General features: G+C 34.8%; 1 protein-coding gene across 1 annotated transcript in view; it reads right to left on the bottom strand.

The window, feature by feature from the left end:
- The window catches only part of LOC127881793 (uncharacterized), a 33,300-nt gene extending 14,858 nt beyond the window's left edge, over positions 1-18,442 (bottom strand). The window contains exons 1-3 of the mRNA XM_052429962.1: positions 18,378-18,442; positions 5,795-5,857; positions 1,535-1,982 (exon numbers count right to left, since the gene is read on the bottom strand). Coding sequence (XP_052285922.1) covers positions 1,535-1,555 — 21 coding nt within the window. The 5' untranslated portion in view covers positions 1,556-1,982; positions 5,795-5,857; positions 18,378-18,442. The remainder of the gene's footprint in view (positions 1-1,534; positions 1,983-5,794; positions 5,858-18,377) is intronic.
- Positions 18,443-20,370: the final 1,928 nt, after the last annotated feature.

Genomic DNA, 20,370 nt, shown 5'->3' with positions numbered 1-20,370 from the left:
AGGAAAATTTGGATAATTAAAGTTAAATTACTACTGGTAAGGCATTCTTAAGTGAATATATTTTGGACATGTATAGTAATCGGATAAACAGATAGATATACAAGATGTTCCATGCATTAAGATTGTGTTTTTGTACAAAAGCTGTCATAGGGATGATGATAATATAATGAGGATAAATATGTGATGGAACGGTGCTACTGGTACATATCTTAAATTACTTAAATGTGTTAAAGACTTAAATGTGTTATGAACAAGTAATTTTAATGAGCATTTATTGTTTTTACAAATAAACATAGTATAGTGATAGAAATAATAAAAAGTTGTAAAATGAACAGGTTTTGTTTTAGAAAAACTTAGTCGATATTGTTTGCACAAATTATTGATAAGTGTGTCCTTATCTTTGTGTACCAATTCATTAAAATATGTTGTTATTTATCATGGTATTTTTTATTTAATAAAGCAGTATAACTTTTTAAGATATTGTGTTACTCTTAGAGCATATTTGTATTAAAAAAATTGAATAATACAGACAAAAACACAATTAGCACGCTTCAAAATTGACCCCAGCATTTTTAAGTTAGACTCCTCAAAATTTCAGTACAGGGGCATTGATGACTCCTGGTTTTAAAAATCTATTAAAATCCCTGATGATCGGTCCTCGCAGTGATTTTTTACAATTTTTCTCATCTGAGTCCTGGGACTACATAACCTGCAAAACTGCAAAGTCTCCGAATAAAAAAAACAAGTCAGGGGTTTTCCTCGCTTCATTGGAACCCTAACCTATGGATTTTGGGAAAAATTTTCGCTAAAATTACTGCTTTGGGAAATGAAAAAGCTGGTGTAAGTAAAGATCTTTGGAAAATCTGCATGATTTTAATGAAATTTTTAATTGGGAAAGGGGCCTTTATGGCTCCTGATATATAAGGCTGAAAATTGCTGCTACTGCGAGTCCAAGTATTAAATTTTATTTTTTTGAAAATTCTATGCATTTTTGGGACTCACATAACTCAAAACTTTGCATCCCCAGATATTTTTGTGAGTCCAGGACGCAGAAAACATAGGTAAAAAAAAGCACTGTCCTCGATGCTCTCAAATTGCGTCACGTGATTCACACATTTTCAATGGGAATTCCCCCCATCCCAGAATTCAATTTGTATATGCAATTGTGTAAAATGGCAGACATTTGTGTTTATGAAATTCTTTGAAACATTCATTGTCAATATTGGCCGTATTTTGGTTTTGAAAATATAAATCGTAATAATACTGGATTATACGGTAATGGATAGCGTTGGAACATGCAAAGATCTATCAATATAATATGTTTATTTATAGATTTATCATTTAAGGAACATGTTTGTATCCATTGAAATCACAAGTAGGGTCTTTTAAAATTATAAAATAAAAGTGGGACTTCAAAATTTATGTTTGGGACGTCCAAATTTTATGGTTTGGTAGTCAGGACTTCCAACCTATAAAAGCTAGCGGAAGTGCTGTTAATTATTGATAACTAAAGGAATATAAATGTGTGAGATACCTGTGAATTGTTCCAACACATGCAGAGCAGCACACCTGACTGTGGTCATGGCAAAACTGTGTCAGTGTTTCATCCGCAGGCACCTCACACTTCCTGAGAAAATCTTCCACCGCCTTAGAAACTGGCCATTTCTTAATATCCTCCCTTCCACATGTCATATGTTTTGTAAACAACTGACTATGCAGGATAACACATTTTTTACAATAAAACCTTAAACATTGTTCACAATAAATGTCTGCAGATTCCGTAAGATTCTGCTCTAAACAACATGTGCAAGAAAAGTCTTCAACCATACGCACACGTTTTGGAACTGAACCTGTTGCCATTTTGTTACTGTTTATAATGTTAAAACCTTTTTGTTCGTATCGTTCAAGTATATTTCTTGTGAAATATGAAAACAATAAAGCTAGTTCCAAAAGTTTATCAACCTTAGAAGTTAAAATTAACACTGAAACACGGATAAATTCAAACACAAGATGTACAATAAAGCTTTTCAACCAAAGGCCAACGTTTCACAACATTAGACAATGAACCTGTCGCCAATTTTGATACTCTAGTGTATGAAGTTTTACATGTTAAAGTACATGTAGTTAAAGTATAATTCTGTTAAAATAGTCTATAATACTGTTACCCGGATGGTTACGGCTGTGTTGTATCCCAATAAACAAGAAATCATAAATAAGATAGTTCGCAGTTCACTTCTTTTAATAATGTAGGAATGCTTTTCAGTCCTTTATGAAATACATGCAGACGAAAATTCAAATAGCAGTTAATCCTACAGTATAAATCAGGATCTGAAATATATAAAACAATAAAATGCTTAACAATAAACAATAGTTCTGTTCTAGTGGCCTTAACATTTATTTTATATGACTCAACCACTCATATAAGATTTATGTACAACAATGACAAAAATAATCATAAATACACAAAGCAGCATCAAAAACCTTAAAAACAAGGGATGTTTGTAAAACATGCATGCCCCCCATATGGGCTGTCAGTTGAAGTGGCAGCCATTGTGTGAATACGTTCTTTGGCACAGTGACCTTGACCTTTGACCTAGTGACCTGAAAATCAATAGGGGTCATCTGCAAGTCATGATCAATGTGCTCATGAAGTTTCATGATCCTAGGCGTAAGCTTTCTTGCGTTATCATCCGGAAACCATTTTACTGTGTCAAGTCACCGTGACCTTTTACCTAGTGACCTGAAAGTCAATAGGGGTCATCTGCGAGTCATGGTCAATGTACCTATGAAGTTTCATGATCCTAGGCGTAAGCGTTCTTGAGTTATCATCCAGAAACCATTTTTCTAAGTCGAATCACTGTGACCTTGACCTTTGACCTGAAAATCAATAGGGATCATCTGCGAGTCATGATCAATGTACCTTTGAAGTTTCATGATCCTAGGCATAAGTGTTCTTGAGTTATCATCCAGAAACCATTTCGGGTCACCGTGACCTTGACCTTTGACCTAGTGACCTGAAAATCAATAGGGGTCATCTGCGAGTCATGATTAATGTATCTATGAAGTTTCATGATCATAGGCATAAGCTTTTTTGAGTTATCATCCGCAAACCATTTTACTGTGTCAAGTCACCGTGACCTTTGACCTAGTGACATGAAAGTCAATAGGGGTCATCTGCAAGTCATGATCAATGTACAGTACAGCCAAAGTGGAACAAACGTATTTCGCGATCCGCGGCGGCAAGGCGAAACGAGTCGATGCCGCGTCAGTCGTTGAAGCCGCGTCAGTATGCGGCGGCAAGTCGCATTTCGCCGCAAAACTTCGCATCTGTCCGCCGAGGCATTCCGCGACATGATGCCGAGTCGATGCGCATCATGAAACAAAAAATCTTTTTAAAAATATTAGTTACATGTAGTTAACAAATTTTGAAAGAACAATTATAATAATAATTAAAATCATAATATATTTATTGTGCGCGGATTGTATTAGCATATACATGTAAGCATAGTTAATGTGTCTGGCCAATTAAGTTTGTTTCCCGCCCGTAGTGTATGTATTTCACACATAAACAAGGTCACGTAATTATGTTTTCGCACATACAAGTGGTCAAAGCTCCAGCATATGGTGGATTTATAAATTAATTGCATGTTGATTCTGCTATTATATTTTAGCTGAAAAAATTAGCAGTTTGAAGCCACATCAATAATCAAGACGGTGACGATGTATTTGTTGTTTTGTTAATTATCAGCTTATTATAACTATTGTTTGAATATGCGTATATAAATACATTTTATTTTGTTCATATTATACAGTTAATATCGCTACTAATTACCGGATAATCCCGTATATTCCAGTTTTAAAGCAAATGCTAGTAAATATTGACGAAACACACACCAGAGCTCCAGATAAAAATTTGGTCAAATTCTTATTTACTCCCTATTTCAAAAATTAATTCTTATTTTACCCCCTATTTATAAAATTATTTCTTAACACTATATTACCAAATAATTTGTATGCATTGTTTTTGACACATCAACATTCCAACATTTTGGTTTATAGTCTTGGAAAAGCCTGGCTTTCTTTTCCGTTTCTTGCTTTCCCATAATCGGACAGCTTTTTCTGGCTCAAAAGACCCCACATCTATCTTGCTCATCTTGCTTTTTTTGCCTTCCACGCCTCGATACACCGCTTCGGTCGGCCATTTTGATTTTTTATTTAAAACAGTAACTGTCACTTCGGCTTAGGTCATAATGGCATTTTGGTTGCGTTTAAAGTCATATCAAAAATATATATTTAACATTTAATTTTAATGACATTTTGAATAGGTATATTGTTTATTACTTGTGAATAAAAATTACGATAAGTGTAATTAAAAAGGTACAATAAACAGTAATGACTCGCCTGTAATACCAGGAGAACAGAATCGAGACTGTTTAGCCTTTCGACCGTTCTTAAGTGTTGCCCTTCCTAACAGCAAAGTGACGTTGACTTAAAGCTGTAGTTTTGATTGAGCTCCTCGACGAGTCAGAACCGGGATGAAATGTTTACCATATATAATTTGCTACTGGAAGTTTTACGCACGTTCGAAAATGTAGAATTCGTGTTGTTTTTTTTCAATGCGTAACTTTATGCAAAGATTTTAAATCTAAATAGTTATTTAATTTTTTTTATTCGTTTTTACGCCTTTACGCATGTTATCTGGAGCACTGACACACATTCTCGATATTTCCTTAAGTATCAAATACATTTTGGCATTTGTTACTATTTATAGAGATGATGAAAGCACGTCTAATCGGGGCGGGTTTTTTCCACTGAATACGCGATTTACGCCTGACGTGATGTTCATGTATTTATACAACACAAAATACACCCAAACTTTCCAAACGACGTTCTACATGTCTGCATAATTTTCGCGCGCATTTTATGAAACAAAGGATATTTTAGCACTGTTAATTTGACGCTAGAATTTGCCAAAGGACGCGTTAGCATTAAAATTTGGAAGTGTGTTTCGGATTACAAATTTAATAATGATAATCGAACGAAATATAAACAGCTGCGCGTAATTAATTCTACGCTACACATACATGTACATGTAGGTGGATATCTTTTCACTCGATCCGCCGCGTACGTATGCGGCGGATTTACTCCGCGAAAGTACGCGAGGTTAATACAGACTCGGCGTCATTGCCCGGATCGATGCCGAGTGCCACGGCGATACGCCGCGTGAACAAACGATTCGGCCGCTGCGGACTAATAATCTGGCCGTGGCGTAGCCGCGGATTATGTTTGTGCCGCTTTGGCTGTACTGTACCTATGAAGTTTCATGATCCTAGGCGTAAGCGTTCTTGAGTTATCATCCGCAAACCATTTTTCTAAGTTATGTCACTGTAACCTTTACCTTTGATCTAGTGACCTGAAAATCAATAGGGGTCATCTGCGAGTCATGATCAATGTACCTATGAAGTTTCATGATCCTAGGCTAAGCGTTATTGAGTTATCATCCGGAAACCATTTTACTATTTCGGGTCACCGTTACCTTGACCTTTGACCTAATGACCTCAAAATCAATAGAGGTAATCTGCGAGTCATGATCAATGTACCTATGAAGTTTCATGATCCTAGGCCTAAGCGTTCTTGAGTTATCATCCGGAAACCATCTGGTGGACGGACGGAAGGACATACGGACGGACCGACATGTGCAAAACAATATACCCCCTCTTCTTCAAAGGAGGGGCATAATAATGAGTTAAAAATATATCATTGAACACATTGATACAATTTCTACAATTCTTACCAATTTATGGAATTGAGTCCCTTTCTCTTTCACTTCAGTCTCTCCTCTTTTAACCTGCTGGTGCTGTAAATTCGAGCACGCAAACAGATATTATGGTGTTTCAACTCAGTGTATAAGTTGCTTTCCAAAAGTGAATTTATTTATTTGCTGCCATTCGCGAAATCATGTGAGTTGAACATTAAAAATGTTCAAACCATAGGCTCTGGATGTCAATGACAATCAGGGTTCGCCAAAACCGTCGGTCTGCCAGTCCAGACCGACAATTTTTTCTTGGGACCGACAAGTGATTTAAGATAATCGGTCCGACTGACTGACACAATCAGATGAAATATCATTTCAACAAGATGCGTTTGTGAAACACAATGTCCCCCTATATGACGTTTGACCTTGAAGGATGGCCTTGACCTTGTGAAGGATGACCTTGACCTTTCACCACTTAAAATGTGCAGCTCCATGAGATACACATGCATGCCAAATATCAAGTTGCTATCTTCAATATTGCAAAAGTATTTATAAAATAAGCGATTTGGGCCACATATATTTGACCTCTGACCTTGAAGGATGACCTTGACCTTTCACCACTCAAAATGTGCAGCTCCATGAGATACACATGCATGCCAAATATCAAGTTGCTATCTTCAATATTGCAAAAGTATTAATAAAATAAGCGATTTTGGCCACATATATTTGACCTCTGACCTTGACCTTTCACCACTCAAAATGTGCAGCTTCATAAGATACATGCCAAATATGAAGTTGCTATCTTCAATATAGCAAAAGATATTGCAAAATGTTAAAGTTGGCGCAAACAGACCAACAGACAGACAGGGCAAAAACAATATGTCCCCCAATACCAGGGGTCTAGCTAGGTTCAAAATTTAGGGAGAAGTCACTTCTCCCAAAGGCCAAAATAGGGAGAAGTGGCAACTTTTCGGGGAGAAATGGTACTTTTGCATCCAGTGGTCAAGCTTAGCTCAAAATTTTGGGAGCTGTCACTTCTGTACAGTTGCGTCATAGGTCTTCATTTTACATGTATTTTGCGGCAAATTAAAGGAGAAGTATTTCCGTTCAGCTTTCAATCAACTCTTTACTTGTCTTATACCCCTCATTAAATTTGCCAATTATCATTAATCAAAAACAATTTTATCAAAAACAATCTTATTTCACACTTTGGGGGACAACATTTACAAATACAAACACACACTCACTTAAGTGTTCATTTTTGTTATTGATGTATTTAACTGAGTTAAAGTTATATATTTAACACTTAACATGCTATTTATGTGATGACTGATAAGCTATTTCAATAATAGAGGCTGAAATGGGTGATGGAATTCAAAAGGCTGCATTTCATTTATAATAAGAGATGTTAAGTGTATGAAACTTACATTTTTCTTATTTCTAATTGATTGTAAATTATTCTGGTAATTTTTATTATTTTTTTCCTGTACAGGTTTATCAAATAAAACTTCAAGTTTAACAAAACCAGTAATATTCATAATCTTCTTACTTCCTTGTAAATTTTAAGAAAATCAAGATTAAATCGAATTTATATTGTGCTACAATTTTTTTAAATAAAAATTCATTTAAAGTCTCATTTTACAGCACAGATTCCAAATCTTACCCATAAATGAGTCCTATATTTATTGCCAGTGTGCTAGGTTAACTCTTCCCATTTGATCACTCCTTTGTATTGTTTTAATGGGCCATTTAACTTTGCTGAAGTATAGTTATTGGTAGCCAGCACAAGGCAATTAATCAAGGCTTCACCTATGAACAATTTTAAGAACTCTAATAGCTCCCGACTGTGCATTTGAATGTTCAACTTTGCATGACCTGTAAATGGGGCAACTTCTGACTGAGAATTCTCCTGTGTCCAATTCTCCACATCAAATTGATTTTAATGGTCAATGTGTGGCACAAACAAATAATTAAAAGGTGGAGAAGTTATGTCGCCTTCATGAAATTAATAAGCGACATAAATATTCCCTTGGCGAGCAAATCGCCCACTTCGCCCACTAGCGAGACCCCTGCACTACTATAGTGGGGGACATAATAAACACACAACACACGAAGTGTGTTTGTCATTTATAGAAATACATTGAATTATCTTGAACGAAATTATTTTTTGAATAGGTTACACATAACCAATTGTTGTTGTACAACAAACCACATCATTTTTTAGCTTTCTGTACTCTTTAATGAAATGAAACCTTTATGTGTGTGTTAAAACTACCAGTTGTATGCATCATTAATTGTTGCGCAACGTTATGAAATGTATTCTTTAATAAAAATGTGTTTGACAGCAAACACGGAATAATACTTAAAGGGATCTTTTCACGTTTTGGTAAATTGACAAAATTGAAAAAAGTTGTTTCAGATTCGCAAATTTTCGTTTTAGTTATGATTTTTTGTGAGGAAACAGTTATACTGAACATTTACCATGGTCTAATATAGCCATTATATGCATCTTTTGGCGATTTAAAAACCTGAAAATTATAAAGCGTTGCAACGCCAAACGATTGAATAATTTGGAGAATTCTGTTTTTGTCGTTTAATTTTGTAAAACTACGAAGATTGCTTATATAAAGTTTAAAATAGGTCGCTTATACATACTTGGCAGGATGGCCGAGCGGTCTAATTGGTTTTTACTCCAGGACTCCCGGGGTCACTGGTTTCAGCCCTGATGCGGGCTACTTTTTTTTCCCTTTTTTAAAATTTTATTCTTGATTGTTTACTGGAGCTTTTTAGATCCAATGTTTATATTTATCAATATAAAGCATTTAATGACAAACTTCAAAACACGCCAAAAATCTGTGAAAAGGCCCCTTTAATAAAACATTTTTTTAAAGAATATATGATAGGTGTTTATTTCGATCTAATACAGCGTTTTTTTTCCCTAAAGGGAAAAGGTACCTGTACCCCTACAGCGATTTTCCTCCTTCTTTATAAAGTACCGGTAAACGGTACTTTCCCAATCGAGCGAAAATTCCCCAATTCCCAATCGGCATCTGAAAAAATCCCAATCGGCGTCCGAATTTTTTCTCAAAACGATCGAAAGTTTCGTAACAAAACCCAACTTTTGGCGAGCGAACAAAGAAAATCGTATAGTTGTGTGTAACCACGCGCTCGATTAATATCGGGTTTTATTATTCAGCGCGTTCAATCAATAGAGTCGTTACTGTTTGCGGTTCTTTTGTCAGGCAGCCAGCGTACTGTTTGACGTCGGTTTTAAACCTTATCGTAGTTTGAAATGCCCTCCAGCACTGCCTCTGTGGAAAGGTTGTTCAGTCTAATGAACAATCTTTGCACAACCAATCGGAACCGTCTATCACAGGACACATTGACAGCTCTAATGATGCTGTGCAGAGAGGGATGCCAGCAACTGAGTGATGATCAAACATCAAAGATTGTTGTAATTTAAAAAAAAAATGAAACAGAGAGACATTGCTTTATAAGAGATTAAAACAACTAGTAATTGATTTTGTGTCTTCTATATAATATTTTGTTATTTATATCAACTTTATTACTTTTAGTAATGGACATTAAGGCATGCCTGCAAATGATTATTTTAATGGGTATGTTCAATTAAGTTTGAACTGTATGATGTATTCAATAAGACCCAAACTTCACGACGCGATTTTCCCAATTTAAGGATTTCACGACTCGATTTTTCCCAATTTTGAGGTTTTCACGACTCAATTTTTCCCAATTGGACCGGTACGGGTACTTTTCCCAATTGGACAAGGAAAATCGCTGCCCTACAATTGGGAATTTTTCGAGTCGTGAAATCTTCAAGTTGGGAAAAAACGAGTCGCGAAATCAATGAATTGGGAAAAATTCGAGTCGCAAAATTGATGAATTGGGAACCTTTAAAATGCATGTAATCTATCATTAGGGGCTATATTCTGCATCACAAAGCATTTTAAACTCTAGGTTTTGACAAAAAAACTACAGTACGGTTATGATATTTTGACTATCGTATCATGTCATGTGAAAATTGTGTTATTGCCACTTCAGTTAGAATGTGCCCGTCAATTGGAAAAATATCTTCCAGTGATAGGCATAAGCACTGAGGTTGCATAAAAAATAATATTAATAATTTTGTTTTAGCCCTTAAGTCTTACAAGCCCTGCAATGTTTCATGTGAGTTAAATTAAAAACTTAAAAACTAAACAAAAACAACAACAATGGATCTTGTACTGGTTTGACATCTTTTAACAATAGACAGTGAGAATAGTCACACGTAACCAAAATGAGTTTTTAGAGTGGAATGCTTTAACAATTATTTTCAAAGGTAAGTCTTATTTTTTTTTTTTTTTTTTTCAAATCATCAAATAAGATATTAAGATCATCTGCCATTAAATGCTTATGTATATGTTGTAAATAACTATAGGATTTTACACCCATGTCTCATTATTTTTAATTTTATGTTAAACTTTTATTTGTTTATATTCGTATCCGAATAGTTACTGTCCGGATTTGACACTTAAAAAACTATACATAGAAGTAATATGCGCATTTAACTCAATACGGTTACGTTTTTTTTTAATGTCAACGAAAAATTAGTGTTGAGAAAGTTTATTGATGTAAGGAAGACTGGTCTTAGCGATGGAATTTTTTCACGGGAAATATCGATCACTCGTCGCGGTTATGTAATCCATTCACATTTTACACAGCGGTTAGAGTTGCGCCCCATTTGAAAAGTTTTGTTTACTTTCTACGCAACAATGTCCTGCGAAAATAAATGGCCGAAAATGAAAGGCTCGACAATATCAAAAGATATTTCTAGCGAAAATAAAAGGCACTGGCTATTGGGAACGGCACCTAAAATCGTTCGGAACGGTAGATATCGAGATTGGGAAAGGTCCGGTGCTAAAATTGGGAAGCCTCCTGTAGGCTTTGGGAAAGGTACCGTTCCCCGGTACTAGTTAAAGAAGGATAAAAAACGCTGTAATACGCCATATCGGGCCCACGAGAACAACATATTTTCATAAGAAGTCAACAAAAAAAAAAAAAATTGCAGAAATACGCACCAGCCCTATGCTCACACTCACACACTCACAAGTAAACAAAACATACATAAACGTACATGAACAAAATTTAAATCATGAATAAAGGTGGAGAAGCTCATTATGAGTGAGACATAATAATCATCGAAACATAATATTGATAATCGAATAGTTCATTAAAAGCGAAAAAAGTCTCCGACACTGTATTAATGGACATACACTATACTTAAATCCTTTAGATAACTTACCCTTTCTCGTTCTATCAACCAATTTAACTCTTGTGCATACTTCTTACTCTAAATGCAAATATTATCTTGGTTTGGGGATTTCAATGTTATTTCTGTGATCATGATTCATGAAGTCGAAGTGCAAGACTTAACAAGATGTGTTTGTGAAACACAATGTCCCCCTATATGATGTTTGACCTTGAAGGATGACCTTGACCTTGTGAAGGATGACCTTGACCTTTCACCACTCAAAATGTTCAGCTCTATGAGATACACATGCATGCCAAATATCAAGTTGCTATCTTCAATATTGCAAAAGTATGCATAAAATGAGTGATTTTGGCCATATATATTTGACCTCTGACCTTGAAGGATGACCTTGACCTTTCACCACTCAAAATGTGCAGCTTTATGAGATACACATGCAAGCCAAATATGAAGTTGCTATCTTCAATTTAGCAAAAGTTATTGCAAAATGTTAAAGTTGGCGCAAACAGACCAACAGACAGGGCAAAAACAATATGTCCCCACTACTATAGCGGGGGACATAAAAAAAGGATGTTGTTTCGCTTGCGGTTGTTAAATACATACAGGGCTTCCCAGCTGGCACAGCTGCTGATATTCGGATCTGAATACTTAAACGTATTCAGACCTTATTCTTAACCGTTGCGCGTTTTACGATATCGGATTTTAGGCGGGAATACAACTCAGTGACACTATTCAATTTCTTATACGACATTGAGAATATTAACAGTTATTGAAATTAACAATATCAGCGACATCTTTTTAAAGACTAAACACCTTTTCAAGTATCGAATTTAACATGTCAATAAAATACATTAATACCAAAAAAGGTTTCATTTAATATTGTTCACATTAAACCTTTAAATGAAAGTGTCGCTTTAACTATTTTGCGTGTCTTAATAAGCTGCTAATCGTTTGCTTAAAACAGTTAACAAAAAGGGCTACACGTTCTAATTCTTAATGAAATACAAAAATAAGTATAACATAATTAATAACGTCCATTAACACACACGGCAAGATCAAAGTTTTAATGGTAAACTAATGTGACATTCCACGTAAATTATTATTTTCGTCTAAATCGAATACTTTATATAGAGAAACAATGTATTTATAACCGACCAATGAGGTAACATTATGCAACTTTCAATTTACACAGTGCTATATGGCAACAATATGGAATTTGAACAGTGGTAGTGTTTTAAGGTCTGGACTATCATTACTTGTAAGTTTGTATAAACATTCTTCTAGTGCAATTAGTAAAATAATGTTTATATTTTATGTTTAATAATTTATTGCATGATTATTCTGTGCTGTTACAGGGCTAGCGCTGGCCCAAAATTTCTTTGAGCCAACCAAATTTCGTTTTTCGGCGAGCGAAAAGTGGTGTTAGAATAATAATATATATTATCAACTTGTTCATATTTCTTTTTATGACAACAAGGGCATATCACATATAATATAACATGCAGTTTTCAATATAGAAGTAATTATTATGGTGCTTTTCAAAGTACTAACATAATTTAATTTTTACATGTACACTTAACAGTGGAGTAAGTTGTCCCGAATTTGAAATCCTGAAAATTAGGCCGGGGGTCTTAGAACCAGGAACCCAACAGGAATAAAGGGCAAAGCCCCATACCCCACCCAGAGACTTACAAATTGTTCTTTATTATAGTCTTTCCAATTGCAATTTCTAGTGAATACAATTCGAAATAATATAAACCATATCGTCTGTATTACCGCATGTGTATTCGGCATTCTATTTCTTCTATAAAGAACTCCGAAAATAAATTTAAATCGGCGAAAAATACAATCTCTTGCACGATGGTTACATTACATTCACCTCTGTGTTGGGCTCAGAACGAACTATTGTTATGAAAGCGTCTCATTTATGTCATGATCATTTTAAGCGTTCATCATTGAGGTTACAGAATACTAAACAATCTCTTTCACGACGGTTACATTGCATTCACTGCATTAAAGAAAACCATCTCATACCATGATATCTTATATCAGTCTTAATTCATTATTATAAAATTGATATGTTTTTTTTATGTTAAGAAACCAACATACATACACACGTCTAGCAATTCCTAACGTAACTCAAAAAAATATGTTCAACTGTTTACATTTGTGAAGTGCGTCGAATGATTTCATCTGCGTAAATGGGCAATAAATTAGTTCCAAAGAGTTGCATTAAAACTCACAAGTTTTTGCACGATTTATCGTACATTTAAAAGTCATATTTCTTAATTTAATGCATGCGATCTTAAATATCTAATCAAATATACATTGAATGCGTTTGTTCGGTTTCACCTATTTTATAGACAAAATGGCAAGCTGAGCATTTCGCAGAGTTGTATGTGAGAGCAAGGAACGACAACTTTGCGTGGAGATTGCGAAAAATAGTGTATCCGAAAACGACAGTCCGAAAAATTGTACGCGTTCTGCACTTGAAATAGAATTTGCATATCGTTTGTTTGCAGAAAATGAAAATTGGTAGCCTAGCAAATACGTAATAAATATATCATTTGGTTGACATTTTTCTTTACAATATCATAGCTTTTGGGTAAAACAACTTAATTATCACCTTTTATTTCAAACGATAACGTCGATAATCGTCAGAAAGGTGTAACATCATCAACATAGAACTAATTATTTAATGATCATCCTTTAATTCAGATCGATAGTCGGTAGACAGGTCTAAAGTGATCAGCTGAGAAATTATTTATTGTTGCTCTTGTCATTTGTTTATCTTTAAATACGACGTTTGCCATCGGCCGATAAATTGTAGGCAGACGACAATATCAACTGTGTATTCCAAGTGTCTACGCATGATTGACCCAATATTATGTGTGAGCGAACTCAATTTTGATTGGCCAGCTACCACGTGCACTTCAATAACAAAAAGGTCAACTGATGTCTCATGTTCTGGTGCAGAACGGTTTTCGTTTATTGTTCAATTTGCGAACACTTTTAATGAAACAAAGAGAAAACTATAGAAAACCAGTCTGGATTTAAATGGCGGATAATTTCAATGAAGATTTGAAAGATTTTGACATTTTCGCAAATCAGAATTTTCTTGAGCCAATTTCTCAATATTTTCGCAAATGGCTCAAATGGCGAACGACAGTGCGAGCCCTGCTGTTATATGAATTTGATGCCGTTAAAGCTTCTGACATGAATTCATGTCGGAACGATGCTATTGCAAAATAACGTTAAACGATATGAGGTCGACCTCATATTTATAGGAGTAACGTGTGCCCAATATTTGTATAATTAATTTTTCGATCCCATAAATATTATGCCTAGATCGTTAATTAAAATATTGTTATGTAGGCTTCCTTTAAACCGGATGTTTAATGCCCCACGTGTTTGACGAACAGGTATGGTGTTCGAGCAGTGACATAAACATGTTGTAATTTGTTTTAAGGTAGCAAATTAGTCGTCTTTCCGAGTCTTATATATTTCAAATTAACAATACACGTTTATGCCTTTTGGTAATATAGTTTATTTTTTGTATTAGTGTCATTTCGTGACTATAATGAGTACTGTATTGCGAGTAAATAAGTAAATTTGACAATAAAGGTTCACTGGAAAGTCCACCATACTAAAAGTAGTTTCCCAATTATTTTGTTAACTTTTGACATTCTTTGATGTTTTTCTTTTGGATATTTTAGGATTGTTGGTGTGTGTTGTGTGGACTTTTCATTTGTAGTACCTAACATTAAGTGTATACAATATTTTGACCAAAGGAATTTGTTCAATTTAACTCCGTTTGTTATTTTGATAATTTCATGCATGCACTGTATAATTCTTCAAAAGCAACATTTTGCATAATATTTTTTTTATTAGCATTTACTTATCTGTTCTACAAGTATTTACATGCCCGTTGACATATAAATTGAAGTATTTGCCATAATATTTATTGAACTATTCCTATGTGAAAAATAAGCCTTTTTACACTTTACTGTTTACATAGTTCTGGCTACCATAACTTTAAATGTCGCTTTTATGATTTTTGACTGGCATGACTTTATAGTTATTGACCAACCCCATTAGGAAAGTCAACCAGAAATTCCCGAAAAGTTGACAGTTAACAAAGACCAGTTCAAAACAGCTTTTAAATGCAGTTATTGGTCCAAATCAACCACTTGATCGGAAAGATTGACATTCTTCACATTTAAATTATATATTCTTTCCCAAAATACTATCTTAAACATTTAAAATTTATCTATTTCGCTCTTACATATCGAGAAAAACAGCGATGTAACGTATTCATTGAAATGCGAATCTCCCGAGATTTCACGGTCATATTACGTTATTTCTATTTTTAGTAACATACCATGTGCTCGGGTGTTTTCAAATTCAGAATGACATTTTTCGGTATTTAAGATTATTCTTGCTTGTTTTGTAAACAAATTGTAGTGTAAATACAAACTCAACGTGAATATTATTTTAAAGTACCTGATTCACAATGAAATCAGTCTTATAATCCACTAGTCCAAATTTTTGACGCTCTTAAATATTAAGCTACTTTTTATATGGGTAATATTTGGAGCGTACAAAGGGTGAAAGACCAATTATGTGGTGGGTATTTTTTGTTCTTTGTCTATATTGTTGCGCAAGGATTTTGTGCGCAACATTCAAGCCCCGATATAAGACACTTAATAACAACGGATTGCAATAATATTTACATACCTGTGTAGATAATTCATTTCTCGATAATGTTCCGTAAAAATTATGTAATGACACTTTGAATTTTGCACGCCTGAGCAATTTAAATCCAACCACTATTCAATTTTTCAATATCTCTCGATTCGCTCGCTGTGTAGATATAAATCGATAACACGACCTCGATGTAAAGCATCTGGTTTAAAGTGGAAGAATAAACAGCGTAAAATACAGTTTGCGTTCGTCTGTTGTGGTGCAGCGCGTTACATAGTAAACCGATGTTATACTTTTCTGGATTAATTTAGAATTGTTTTTTTTCTAAATTGACAATTAAAAAGTTCTGAAATAAATTACATCTTTTATTTTTATACTGTACATAAATAATATTGATACAGATCGTACAGTATACCGTCCTTTGTAACGTAGAATGTAAGTACATAAAACAACACAGACAGAGGTGCGAAAAAGACATGCATAAACACTTCCTGAAACTTAGAACAGTGAATAGAAACTGCACCATATCTGTTTTGAACACATGCTTATTAAATCGACAAAGTTTAGCATACTACTAGGTCTAGTTACGTAAAAGTCGGTGTTAAAAGCTCATGTTAAATAAAATTACGCGTACACGTTACACCGTAATGCCTTCTTCTGATTGGTTCATATTTAAATCAGTTTCATGACATGGCTACAGGTCAGTGATTGTTTTGCGATTTAAGCAGAAGTTTAACTGAAGAATTTATGCCTTTGTAACTTCGAATCGACGATATTTGATGTAAAAATGAACTTCTGAATTAAAACTGAATGAGTTGGTAATGTTATTTTGCAATTTTACGCAAATTGATGAAAATTTAAACTTTCTGGTTTCCACCACAAAAAAGGTCCTTCAACGATGAGACGTTCCAAAGAATTTAGCCCATATAAAAAGTATCTCTAAATTCTTTGCGCGTCTTATAAATGAGACTAATAATCCACCAGATTAATTTGTTAATCACAAATAATAGATTTCAGAAAACGAAAGTCTGTTTACCATTTCAGCATAAAATGTCAAGGTCGATCCGAAAGTATCCAAATGAAAACTCGTCACGTGACAAAGCGACAATGGCGTCAAAATTGTGAATTTCAGACTGATTAGAGTTATTTTATTCTATTGTAAGATGCATTCGAAACATTTGATCCTTTAAGATATTCCCCGATGCAGTAATTTATATTAATTCACCAATATATGTAAAAATGTATCCAAGAAAATGAGCTTTCTTTGATTTGTAGCGTGACATAAATATGTTACGACTCTGGTTGACTTTCGATACGGGGTTAGCTTCAGCGTACAGGTCTGTCAATACTATATAAACTGTATACTATAGTCTGGTTGAGTCGTTGGTAATTTTCATAAAGTTGTTACATTACAAATATTTTATAAATATATGACCATGACTCATTATGAAAATAATAATTAACCTTTCTTCTTTAAGATTTGTTGCTTTTTTCCAAATGTTCATCGTCTTTTATCATCAAAATAATCGACTGTCTTGATAGTGTCAAACTACCATCATGAAAATAAGCTTCCGGTTAATTCGTGGGTTCTGATTGGCTGCCAGAATTTCAAGATTTGCATACTATAAATAGCCTTTAAACTGAGCTTGCAGGACAGGTTAATTTCTTGTGAAAAAATGTCAACAGACGATGTAGCATGGTAAATACTTCTAAATAAACGATTTTGTGTTACTTTGAAACACTATATGAACAATACATAAATGGGGAAATATTTCATACCGATCTATCAAGTTATGATGAATTACACTATTTACTTGTTTTGGACGCATTTTTGATCGGAAAAAAATGGTGACCGTGTCAAAACATTTTTCCGTAACGAACTGCATCATGTGCGAAAATTCTATCGCGAGATTTCAGGCGATTTCTTTACCCACGAATCAAACAGAACCCACGACTCAACCAGTAACAACCATGTACGCTTAAGTTTCTTTAGCTATGTTTACATGAACCTTAAAGGGATCTTTTCACGCTTTGGTAAATTGACAAAATTGAAAAAAGTTGTTTCAGATCCGTAAGTTTGCGTTTTAGTTATGATATTTGTGAGGAAACAGTAATACTGAACATTAACCATGCTCTAATATAGCCATTATATGCATCTTTTGACGATTTTAAAGCCTAAAAATTATAAAGCGTTGCAACGCGAAACGATTGAATAATTTGGAGAGTTCTGTTTTTGTCGTTAAATTTTGTGAAACTACGAAGATTGCTTATATAAGGTATAAAATACGTCACGAATGTGTACTCGGCGGAATAGCTCAGTAGGCTAAAGAGTTTTTACTTCAGGACTCTGGCAGGACTCCAGGGGTCACTGGTTCGAAACCTGCTCCGGGCAATGTTCCTTTCCTTTTTTTAATTTTTTTCTTGATTTTTTACTGGAGCTTTTATGATCCAATGTTTACATTTATCAATATATAGCATTTAATGAATAAGTTAAAAAAATGCCAAAATCTGTGAAAAGGCCCCTTTAACAAAACATTGTCATTGACATCGAGCGCCTCTGGTTCAAACCTCAAACGAAATACAAAGAAAACGATGATTGCAACCCTTTTCAATTACATACAATAAAATCCAAACACAAGAACCAATACTGACCACTAGAGTGAACTTGGACTCGTTTTTTTTTTTATAGAACAGGCAAATGGCTGCCAGCTTTTTCCGGGTGTCATTGTATTCAATATAGATATGACACAAATAACGGTACCAATAGATATTACACGTCAATCAAATGAGGATTGATACAATAAATATTGTTTACAAAGATATTGTATACGGATGAAGGATTCTTATTAAAAATCAGATATTATGATAAAATTAGTTACCATATGTATGCGTTTAAAAATTTAAATCTCAAGTTTTTAATCTATTACGGGAACTATTTTGCGTTTGCTTCAAACACGAGTCGAGAAGGCCACAGGTACAAACGGTCTATGGACGCTTAATTACCGGTTAACGTTAGCAGAAGGAAATGATTTCCGTTAGCGAATTTGTAAAAATATATAATAAATGTGTATAAATTATACTCAGACGTTAAACGTTTTTTTCCGAGCGAGTATCATACGTTGTCAAGTATAAGGCGTGTGGAAGAGTGCAACGATACACTACGGAGCATGTAACAAATATGTGGTGCTATATTATTCGATAGCGCGCAATATTATTGTGAATAAATTCTACTGAGATATGCAACATTGTATTTCTTTGAGCGAGAGTCAACCTTTGTTAAAGGTATGTGAAGGAGCTATACAATGCGCTTCAGAGCAAAAACAACACATGCGCCATGTCTATTTGGAGTTATATGTGCCGAAACCATGAATCGTGCACTTTTTGGAAATAATTGAACAGCGTTTATGGCAATATATGTGTATAAATTATACTAAAACGCGCAACGTTGTCTGTCCCCGAGCGGGTATAATCCATTGTCAAGTCTGAGGCATGTGATTGAGTGCAACAATACACAACGGGGCATTAGCAGAATATGTGCAACATCTTGTGGTGTTATATTTTCCGATAGCGCAATGTGCAATATCTAGTTGGAGTTACATGACCAACGATGTGCAACGATGTCTTACCCTCTGCCAGTATTTACCACTGTAAAGTTAAAGGCTTGTAAATAACTCACACAACACGCCTCGGCGCAAAAACAACGCACGTGTAATATCTATTTGGAGTACTATTTTCAATTGCACGGGTGAAAGGCACAGAATGTGCATAATCTAGTTGGGATTTCCTGGCCAGGGTGTATCGGACATATGCTAGGCGTGTGATTCCGTAAAATATTTCATTTCGGACTATTAACATCACCTGTGCTCTATCGGATTGGACTTGATTGTTTCCATAGAACAGAAAGTGCTATATCTATTTTGAGTTCTATTTATCCTCAAACGCGCAACGGTGTCTGTCCACGAGCGGGTATAAACCATCGTGCAGTCTGAGGCATGTGAATGAGTGCAACAATACGCTGCGGGGCATTAACAGAATATGGGCAACATCTTTTTTGGTGTTATATGTTGCGGTATATATAGCGCGCAATGTGCAATATCTAGTTGGAATTACATAACCATGGTGCAAAGGCAATGCATATGTACACATTTTGCTTCGATGTCCAACGATGTCTTGCTCTCTGCCAGTATTTACCACTGTTAATTTAAAGGCTTGTAAATAACTCACACAACACGCCTCGGTGCAAAAACAACGCACGTGTTATATCTATTTGGAGTACTATTTTCAATTGCACGGGTGAAAGGCACAGAATGTGCATAATCTAGTTGGGATTTCCTGACCAGGGTGTATCGGACATATGCTAGGCGTGTGATTCCGTAAAATATTTCATTTCGGACCATTCACACCACCTGTGATCTATCGGATTGGACTTGATTTTTTCCATAGTACAGAAAGTGCTATATCTATTTTGAGTTCTATTTATCCTCAAACGCGCAACGGTGTCTGTCCACGAGCGGGTATAAACCATCATGCAGTCTGAGGCATGTGAATGAGTGCAACAATACGCTGCGGGGCATTAACAGAATATGGGCAACATCTTTTTGGTGTTATATGTTGCGATATATATAGCGCGCAATGTGCAATATCT

The sequence above is a fragment of the Dreissena polymorpha genome, chromosome 1 (genome assembly GCF_020536995.1).
Source record: "Dreissena polymorpha isolate Duluth1 chromosome 1, UMN_Dpol_1.0, whole genome shotgun sequence".
Lineage (NCBI taxonomy): Eukaryota > Metazoa > Mollusca > Bivalvia > Myida > Dreissenidae > Dreissena > Dreissena polymorpha.
Note: the sequence above shows the minus strand (reverse complement) of the source record. Positions and strands in the feature narration are given on the sequence as shown.